The 11,065-nt window shown below is 32.2% G+C and overlaps 1 protein-coding gene across 5 annotated transcripts in view; it reads right to left on the bottom strand.

Annotated features, from left to right (window-relative positions):
- Positions 1-11,065, bottom strand: part of MINDY2 (MINDY lysine 48 deubiquitinase 2) — a 122,999-nt gene that overhangs the window by 19,585 nt on the left and 92,349 nt on the right. For 2 of the 5 annotated variants that reach the window (XM_082388110.1, XM_082388111.1), the window contains exons 7-9: positions 10,889-11,062; positions 8,335-8,529; positions 4,235-7,063 (exon numbers count right to left, since the gene is read on the bottom strand). In XM_082388110.1, the coding sequence (XP_082244236.1) occupies positions 6,935-7,063; positions 8,335-8,529; positions 10,889-11,062 (498 nt within the window). In that variant the 3' untranslated portion in view covers positions 4,235-6,934. Of the gene's footprint in view, positions 1-4; positions 7,064-8,334; positions 8,530-10,888; positions 11,063-11,065 lie in introns of those variants that run through there. The other 3 variants (XM_082388113.1, XM_082388112.1, XM_082388114.1) reach the window with 3 other exon arrangements.

Raw genomic sequence — 11,065 nt, 5'->3', positions numbered from 1 at the left:
GCAAAAAAGAAGTCCGCATGCTGCAACTAAGACCTGGTGCAGCCTAAATAAATAAATAATTAATTTAAAAAGAAAGAAAGAAAGAAAGAGAGCTTTCACAGAGAAATGCCAGACATCGGCTGACAAAAACTTTGTTGGACAAAAAACTTTATATTAGGATTGGCATGGTGCAAAGAGAAAATATTCCCTCCTCAGTTCTTGCTAACTTAGTCCTCCAAGAGAATAGAAGTATCAGATATAACAAATCTACCATTGGGATCAGGTAGTTAACTATTGTATAATTTAGAGTTAATTGTTTCTTTGTTCACTGTCTCTTGAGGGAAAAGCACTGTCTTTATCAAGAGTTGGTCCAAGTATGTTAAGAGTTAATCCTAAGTAAATGTGAATTAATGTCAAGTCCCCATTTCCCCACTCTTAACATTTGTAAGAAGTAGCTTAATGAGATTAATATATATAGCAGAAAGACTTTTTGGTCTAAATATCAAAGTTTATTGAAATAAAATATAATCTATAATAAAAAATACTAAGGGTGTTACCACTGGTTACAGATTTAAGTATATTAACAAAAATCCAACATTTTAATCCAAGAATGACGCTATCCTTGTGGTACAATAACAAACATGAAATTAAACGTTGAATAATACTGAATAATTCCTTCAGAAATATTTTATATTTTCCCATCTGTGTTCAATATGCCTTTTTTAGGAGTATCCTCCAAAAATGAAACTTCTGAAACTTAAGACTTACTTTTTAAAATCAAATAGTTTTAGCATAATTAGCATATAAAACAATAACTTTCTTTCATAGAAATTCAGTTCAACCCTAAGCTGGGTAGATGCTTTTAGGTATCTTTATTCAAAAAATGTATTTCAATGCTCTTTTCTATCAGTCTCTAGGGTTGCTATTATTCTACAACTAGAATTAAAGCTGGTCATAAAGCAAAACAGATGAATTATTTCAGAAGTAGAAAGGGCATTAAGATAGTAAAGGAAAGGAGGAGAAAAAAAAATAGGCACTCGTACACAATCTATATATTTAAACTCTTTGAGAACTCTATTTCAATTGGCCATTCTTGGCCTGGCATAGAGATCTATCATAGCAACCTCCTGACCCAAATAGCTGGGCAATAAAGTGGAAGAAGAAAATTTGTTTTTTCTTGTTGTATTTCAAGATCACTTTCTCTGCAGTCATTATACCATTTCACTTGCTACTCCTCCAAATATGTGCCACAAGCCAATTATTCTGCACAATTCAAGGAAAAAAGACTCACATGCACTAACTTTAGGAAATGACTTTCAGGGGACCTCTGAAGTTTCACAAGTGAAGATTATCCCTTTTGCTGATTGTTGGGTAGCAATCATACATCAATCTCTGATCATATTGTCCTACTTGTGATATGTAGATGTGTGAAAACAATAGTTGTCATTTTACTGAGAAGATAGCATTTTAACAAAAACTACTGGAAGCTTTTCAAATCCTCATCTATATACCCTGGAAAAAAATGGTTATTTCATACAACCACGATGTAAAAAACAACAAAAACTGACAAAACTGAGAGACACACAGGACAGATTAAATGCCAATCTTAGTCTTAAAACACATTTCATTAGTTAGAACTGCTCTGCAGGGTATTTCAGTTATAATGCTCATTTGGACAGGTCACTGATTTGGGAATTTAAATAGGTATTTCACTTTCCTGAATTCCTATTAAAGCTGTGACTACTAGAGCCAAATAAGCCAGGATCACCTTCAGAAGAATTTTGCTTTGTCCACCCTCTAATCTAGGAGGCACCCCTGCCTCTCAAGATAGGATATTACAATTAGGATAGATATAAGGTTTGTAAAGTTAATGGTGATAAATTATTAAGTGACTTGAAGGAATTCTTAGAATTAATATCAGATGAAGTAGAGATATTATAGAATAATACTACAACTTTTTGTTCTTTAAATCTACTGTGGTTTAAAGCTTAGGTTTTATGTTTCTTCCATGGTATTTCAACACCTTATCTGGGATAGTACCATGCCCTAAAAAAAATCTATTATAAGCAGACAAATATAAATCTCGTCCTTTCTCAGCTCAACAGGATAAAGCTAAACTTGAGGCAATAGCTGAAGACTTTTACCCTGTTTTTTGAGCTGAATTTTTTTGAGATCAGAAAAGTGAAATTAGAAACTAGAATCCTTCATGTAAAAATATATATGTGTATCGCAATTAATTAAACTCTAATTTCTAATGGCAGAAACAATGGGATTAAGTAAGACATGCATGAGTTAAAATTTAGACAGATCTTCAGAATCAGTTAAACTTATCAGGGTCCTGCAATTTGTCCCTTAGCCTGCATTATCTCTATATTGCAGTATATTTTGTTCAAGAAGCCTTCAATTATAATTTTAAAGTGTCACTAGAGAAGAGTAACCACAATTTTTTATGTTTTCCCAAGAGCTTTAGAAGTGTTGGACATCAGTAAAAAAGGACACTCAATTACTACAGGACCTAAGAACTCTGGTTCTGGTTAGTTATTTTACTATTTTCGGTCACTTTCTAAAAGAAATTTAACTGTATATTATCAAATAACATTTTACACTTAAAAAACAGAAATAATTTAAATAGCCCTAAAAAGGACAGTACTTAAGAGATCTAAATGAATTCCATCCATGCAAAAATGTTTACATATATGTATTAGTAACCTGATCCCATTGTACTTTGTTCCATGAAGAGGCAAAGAGAATCTAAATATTTAGAAATATGAAAGATATCAAAAAAAAAATAGATTTTTAATGCTTTTATACTCCCAAAATACTCTTGGTTTTGATCCTATAGCCCACAGAACACAAAAGCAACTGTAAAATACTACATTTGAGGAAGAGGGAATTCCCTGGCAGGGGGCACAGGTTCGATCCCTGGACAGGGAACTAAGATCCCACATGCTGTGCAGCACAGCAAAAAAAAAAAAAAAAAAAAAAAAAAATTGGGGGAAGAGATGATGCCATGCTCAAAGACAAGATAATTCTACAAACTTTGACAGCATTAAAAAAACAAAAAACAAAAAACTGGCTTTAGAAATATTGTCATTGGGGGAAAAAATCTACACATTCAAGAACAAAAGATGTGTGTAATACTTATGATTATTTCAATAATACCCTGTGCTTATACTATGTCCTTTATTCCAAGGTGCAAAGCACTAAAAATGAGCATCCTTTAGATATTTAGAGTAAATTGAGGCATGGTAAATTTGCCGAAGGCAAGATAAAAGCCAGGTTTTTAGACAAAATGATTCAGAATTTCACATTTCCCATACCTTAAAATACAAATTATATGCCATCTTTAATGCCTCCATCTTATTTTATCAAACATTAGTAAATGTATTATTATAGTTTAAGTTGTATGCCCAAATATTCTGTGATAGGTAAAAGCCATAAGCTTTCCATCATGTTTTACAATAACTCCATTGAATAGGAAAGTTAAGTGAAATACAATTTGCTTTTTGCTTTTTTTTAAAAAAATTTTAAATAAATGAGATTGTTTTAGGACAGTTCTAGAAATTCTTGCCTTGATTTTTCTCCAGCAGAATTTTACAAATATCTGCTTTATATGCCAACATTAATATGATAGTTCTTTCCTTAAATATATATTTTACTTCTAGTCCTCTTTCCTCTCAAGATCTTCTGTCTCTTAGTGAACTGAGTTGGTGATTCATTAAAAACAAAGTGTTAAGGTTTTGTGAAAGTACAAAATGGTTAATGTTGGGTTCAGTCAACTAATCTCTGACTGTAACTTGCTTAATTAAGCTGAGATCAAGAAGTATGAGGAAGAATTCAAAACATAAGTAGTCAAATACTAGAAATTTTAGACAAAAAATATATACATATATTCCAAAGACTAATCCTAACCTTAAATCTATGTCTCATTCAACTACTAACTTCACATCTTGAAACATGAAATAAGTTACTTTACCTATGCACATTGAAACAGCATATTATAGGAAGCAGCCAATTCCAATTTTAGCTGCCTCAAACAGCTTGGTGATGATGATTCTTAAATCTGAGACTCCTTTGAGAATCTATTAGAAGTCATGGATCCTTGCTTCAGAACACACACACACACACACACACACACACACACATACACGATGCATTTTTTAGTGTTGATAACATTATAAATCACAGCGTTGTTGATTCAATGGGATTAACATGAAGAAAATTTTCATACTGTTAACAAAGACTGGTCACTAACCTTAAGGAAATGTCTTTGAAGTATCAGACAGTTCAATGACCATATCCATTCATTCATCTGCTTCTTTTGCTAGCTCTGGTTGCAAAAGAGGTGACTGGTTGATGCAAATGTGTCTCTAATCTAGCCTATAAATCTTAAAAACAAAAATGTTTAAGTTCTAATTTCTACTAGCAGTGCACATGTAACAGTTTTCAAGCATTACAAAATACTGTGAAGGAAAGACTTTAATATACCACTATCAAATTCCAGTGTACCTAAACCAACAATGAAATGTCTGAATATGTAATTTGTTGACTTGAGCAAAATAAAGACATAATAGCTTTAAATTCTTTATAACTTTCAAGGATGGGAAAACAGTATCTCTCAGAAGTTTTTTTTTTTTTTTTTTTAAATAGAATGGAACATTTAATTTTTCCCCCACAGTATTCAAAGTAAACATTTTATCATTATTACTCTTGGTATATCAAACTGAATTCCAGGAATGTAAGAAAGCCTGACTGGGAAATAGTACATAGAAAAAGGTTGAATTAACAAACACATTACATTTCTTAGTTATTTCTTATAAGTATACACTGACATTTACTTATCTGATAGCAGCACTGCTGGTTTTGAGTGAATTTTTTTTTTTCTTCTAATGGGAACTGCAGAATGGCAGTGTTATCTTTGGAACAAATTAAGACAGTAACAATTAACAGAAGAATACCTTCTACACATATATTTTTCAAGGGCAATAAATAGTTAAGTATATAATTATGGAAAAATATGCCTCAAATATGTTTTTTAAAATTTCTCAGGATTTATTGTTTTGCTTCTTAATAAAATATAATGCACTGTCACTACTATCTGTTCTGGGAAAACCAAACCCTGAGGTTTGAGTTTCCTCCTTTAACCAACAGAGTGATATCAAGAATAAACTTGGCCTAAAAATCAACTTGTTTGAGCCAATAGAGAATTCTGTAGTACATTTGATTACTTTAGCAATATACACATATTCTGGGTTATTATCAAGAGACTCACCAAATATTTTGTATGAAAGTTTTATACCCCAAACAGGTTCTCTGATGACTTATCATGCTAGCATATGAAATTTGAAGGAATAACAAATGGTATAACATAAACAGACATGCAGTATAGAAGGATGTAAAAGATACAGCTTGACCCTGGATATTTCCCTTAGAATAATTTCTTCCATAAATAAGACTTTACTTTTTACATATAGATTTATCTTATATCTGGTCCTGGATCACGGAGAATGTTAAGGACATAGCTTAAGAAATCAAGACCACATTTTTTTTGTAGTCTTTTGTCACCCCAGACCACAAAAAGCATTCTCCAAGTGGATGCTCAGGTTAGATTAAGATGCTCTTGAACAAACAAATTTACTGAGGCTTAGAATGTAAATCACGTAACTACTTGCAGCAGCAATAGTCTTTTCAAAAATGACTAAAACAAACTTTTAAATATAAAGCATATAAAAAGGACTATTAAGGATAGTTGTCCAAACTATAGAAATACAGGAAAATATGTGTTGCCTCATAATAAAGTTCAATAAATATTCTTTCTGAATCCTAGAAACACTATAAGATGTTATAGGTTTATTTGGTTCTCATAAGTTAGAATAATCTGATTGCTTCTACATAAATTCCTCCAAATTCTTATCCTCAAACAGATTTTTACTAATGCTTTTCTACTAGACTCAGAGATTATCTAACATTCTTTCAAAAATGTGCTTGTTGGTTTTAATAAGTATACTTAATTTTCTAGAAAATAAACATGATTTAAAATTTAAGGTTCAAGGTAATTCTAGAAAAAGATAGACACTGAACTATCTCCTTTTCTATTTCTACATCTCCATATTTACAAGGCCTAGCATCCACATGGTTTCCTCTTTATACTCACTTATCACACTATCAATAAATAGTAACTGTGGTCCAAGTAACCTATATTAAAGATTTCAAAATTCCTCAAATTTTATAACACTACAAAGTTATTAAGATTTGATTTTGATGAGTATTGGTGTTATGTAATTTTTTTTTTATTGGAAAAGAAATACAAATCTTTTTTTTTTCTATCTAAATTAAATCCAAGCTCCATTATCAGTTCTCAAGATATATCTAAAATGTACATTCCTAAAGAAAGGTAAAGCTGTTCAAGGGCTGAACTAGTCCAATATACAATTGAGGGTTATTTATTCTTGTTATTTTTGTCTTTTCTTTTTCTTTTTAAATCTATATTAAACCCCTGGTTTCTCATGGATTAGATCATAATTTAACATTGTAAAAATTAATTTCAGAAATTATTGTGCTAATATTTAGATTTGAGGAAGGAATCAGACAAAATCAATTACCTCTATTCATTGTTAGAACAGAAGATGAAATAGCTTACTAACTGATATGAGTTATGAATGTCACTATGACACAAATTTGCTGTGATTTGCTTATTTGGCTACAAGTGCATTATTTTTCATGAATGACAACACACAGCATTTTCAACTTGTAACATGAAACTCCAGCTCGTAAAGAGTGTACTGTGTGACTTGAAAAAGTCTGATTGTAACTAAGTAACAACCTTTCCCCTGAAAAACATGAACAAAATCCATTGGGAAATCAGGCACAGACGGTATTTATCGGTTTTTCTTCCTTTCCTCCTATGGTTTTGTTTCTGAAGACATACAGATGGTTCCAACAAGATCCACACTTGTTACAAAATGACACAGCTATTTTTTTCCTTTTCTTTTTCTTTATCTTTTTCTCGAGGTTCCTTTCGTTTACGTTCACTATTCCCAGATTGTCTGCCACTCGATGGAGAGGCTTGTGCTGGCTGGCTTTGCTTTAAGAAAAATAAACAGGAAAAAATTACCACAATTTGTCCAAGATGCTTAAGCATAGTTATCTAGAAAGAAAAACTACAGGAGTGAAAGGAATTATTAATGGAAAAAGGCTATTAGTGTATAGACTTGTTATGTGATATGGTATCTGAATAACTGCCTCTATCATTCAGAATAGATATAATTAATGTATCCATTATTCTAAGTAAATGGAACTTCAAACAATAAATAACATATAGCATTATATTGCCTGAAGACTCAAATTCAAGATAACTTATGTTAAAGTTCAGGAAATGTTAAAGAAAGTGACACCTTTTGGCAAGCTACAATAGTTCTCCAAGATCTCGTTAAATACTATAATAAACAGATTTTAAAAGCAGGGAAAAAAACCCCTGAGGACTCAGAGTGTGAAATGTGTATTCTGTGAAATGAGAGAACTTTTTTAGTGAAAAGCTAATCATAACATGGTAGGTTTTAAATTTTAAGCTTGGAGTAGTCAATATTTCTAGAAATAGAAATGTTATACCTATTTTAATAGAGACCTCTATATTTAAAGTTTCATCAGAACTTAAAGGGCATCAAGCTTTCTTGAATACCCAAATCAAAGGAATAGTTCTAGCATGGTACAAACATAAAAGAAGGGGAATATTTTTTTCATTTAATGAAATGAGATTTAAGAAATAGAAACCCCCTTAGTTACATTTTCAGTGCTTAAAACATTTAGCTGGGCAAAGTGGAAAGGTGCTAACCTTTGTTGAATACTTAGCACATGTCAAACATTGGATTAAATGCTAACATTATTTATTCTTAACCACAAACCTAAGGGTTAAGTATTATCTTCTTTTTTCCAGATAGGGAAAATGAAGCTAAGAGACGTAGAGGACTTTGTCCATGTTGCACCTAGTAAGGGGAGACAGAAGCAGAAAATGCAAATCCACATTTATCTGGCTCCAAAGTCTACATTCTTTCCAGGAGTACCTCATACTGCCTTCTAAGTGATAGGAAAGATTTGTTCAAATTGGTTTATATTGTTTGAAGCTATTAAGAACTTAATAAATTTGGAAAATCTTCCCATCAGAACCTCAGAAAAAGTAAATTTAACTAAATTAGAAATATATTAAGATAATCACAAACTTAGGACAATGTCATAAAATCCATGGATGCTAAAAATGCTAACAGAGTCAATACCTAACTTAAAAGTTTTTATCTCAGCACAAATTTCTTTATTGCTAAAGTGATCATTATATTTAAGAATCAGAACACTAGTTTTTACCTGGGCCTGTGTAGAAGCAGAAGCAGCAGCTGCTGCTGCTTGTTCCTGTTCCTGGTAATATTGAGAAGCTCGTCTATCCTCTTCTTCTTGGAGTTTCTTTGCTAGTTCCAAATCACTGATTCCTTCAGGTATTTGTTCCCAATTGATCTCTTGGCTCTGCTGTTCTTGTTGTAGAGATAATGCCATAAGATAGTCCTAAGAAATTAAATGATAACCATTTTTAGCTATGAGATTTTATCCAAGAACTAACGTGTGTGAATATAGGGGTTATATCTACAAACCTATGAGAGTGGCTTTTAAAAAACATACCAGAGGGTAAATGTAAAAATAGAAGTTTTCTATTTATTTCTGTTTGGGAGGTATGAAATTATTTCAGTGATGTTGCCATTGTTATAAATATTTTAAATATTCATTTGGAATTCTTTCTAGAAGCAGTATATAAGGCATTCAGAAAAGCTTAAAAAAAAAACCCACATGTCTGTAGAAAATTGTTACAAAGGAAAAAAGCATAAATAAGAAAGTTAAGATTACCATAATATCATTACACAGAGCCAACTACTGTTAACAATTAATATATAATTGTTATATATTAATCATTTTTTTCTATATTCACATACAAACACAAACACATCGCCCATCTCCCAACCCCTGAAACTATCATAATCTGCTTTCTTTTCCATTTAATGCCATAAAAGTCTTCTGTTTAAAAAAAAGTCATAAGAACTTCCCAAGATTATTTATTAAATATTCTTCCAAAAGATGATTTTTAAAGCCAACACAGCTGTCCATCATACAATCATATTCAGTTACTTAACTATGCCCTTCTCCTCCTACACACACACCCAGATTATTTCCTATGAGAGAAAGTGATGCATCTTTGGTCAAAAGTTATATTATCTAACATAACATCCACTTTTATTAAGAATTAGTGCTGAATGAAACTTGACTACTCTTGTGCACCTCCCCCAATCTACCCTCAAAATAAGAGAATTTTAAATAACCACAGAGGATATGTAAAAGGTTGTTGCCTGTGAAGACCTTGTACTATCTAGCATGATTATCTTACTGACATCAAGAATTTGTCCTTCAAATTTTTCTCCTCAATTCTTCAAACTCTGCTCTTTGCCAAGTCCCTTCCTTGCTACTTTTAAAGACAATATCATACATATATTCTCAACACCTTACGACTAGATTACTGTGGCAATCTATTGCTTTACTTCATTCCTGTGCCACTATTTTTTACATACAGTGGTTAGAAAAATCCTGTATATTTCTCTTAAGTAAAACTTAAAAAACCATGCCCCTGTATATCTTCTGAAGGAAAATGAGTATGTTGATTATTATGGCTGTTTGTCAAAGGAGAGCCAAGAGTCCTAGAAAGATCAGCATTTGTTTGGATCGAGTATGCTTTTGTCCATTCACAGCTTGCTATTCAAATTACCATTATAGAACTTAACATATAACATTAGTTGGTCAAATACCTGCCCCCCCAACTAGACTGCAGAATCTTTGAGGACAGGACTGAATGATTTATCTTTGTGTCCCCAGGACGTAGTTATAGTGCTCAATACAACTGCTCAATGAATAATGGTTAAATGAATACAGTCTCTATGCACTTAAATTGTTATCAGCGAAACATGTGCCAACTGTTTAACATAAACATATTTCTGCCTCAGTTGAGGAAAATGTCACATCACTGTTATACTTCTAGTAATAAACACACTTGTGGCTCTAAGCCTACCAACCAATAGCAGGCAAAAATCTCATCTGTCTCAGTTCTAAATAAGAATTCTGCTCAGTAGTGCAGCTCCTGCTGTGTCTGTTCCTCCTTACCTTGGACTCTAAGGCTTAGAACACCCCCCTACTCTTTATCCAGTATATGCTATCTTCAAGACTCTTTCTTTTCTACTTTTTCTGACTAACCAAAATAGATCTCAAATATGTACTTGTCTCTTCATCTCTACCACCAAGGCTAAGCCATCATCACCTCTTGCTTGGACTGCTAGTCTGCTTACAACCGTGTCCTTCCTATGCATTTGCCACATAGCAGGTTTTTAAAAAGGTATAATAGTGCTCACTTCGGCAGCATAAATACTAAAATTGGAACGATACAGAGAAGATTAGCACGGCTCCTATGCAAGGATGACACGCAAATTTGTGAAGCATTCCATATTTTTTTACAGAAGTAGAAATATACTGTTATACACATGAAACATATAATGTTATAAACTAATGCTACCTCAATTTTAAAAAAGGTAAAGTAGATCATGTCACTTCCATGTTTAATACTTGGCATACCTTCCCTACTACAATTAGAATAAAATTTAAACTCTTTACCATGACCTTCACAGTTCAATATAATCTGGCCTTCTGAACCAAAGTGTACAATTAATGTACATGTAGAATAATAACTTACCTATTTAGGAAGTGTCAGGAAAATTTCACAAGTATATTAATGAACAAATCTTTAGTTCAAAAATTTGGATGACTAAATTCACATTTGAAAGGAATGAGCACTTTAAACAATATGAAGAAGATAAAACAACAAATTTACCTGATCTATCTGATCTTGTTGTCCTCTGTATACAGTTTCAGGATCAGAAGGAGGTCGCAGATGAAATTCTGAGTCACAGAAATTTCCATCGCCATCAACATTGTGTAGGCTTTCCCAAACAACTTTTTCTTCAGTGAGAAACCCCTGGTCTGTTACCAACAAATACAGTAGACCCTT

The sequence above is a fragment of the Balaenoptera borealis genome (genome assembly GCF_965194805.1).
Source record: "Balaenoptera borealis genome assembly, chromosome: 3".
NCBI lineage: Eukaryota > Metazoa > Chordata > Mammalia > Artiodactyla > Balaenopteridae > Balaenoptera > Balaenoptera borealis.
Note: the sequence above shows the minus strand (reverse complement) of the source record. Positions and strands in the feature narration are given on the sequence as shown.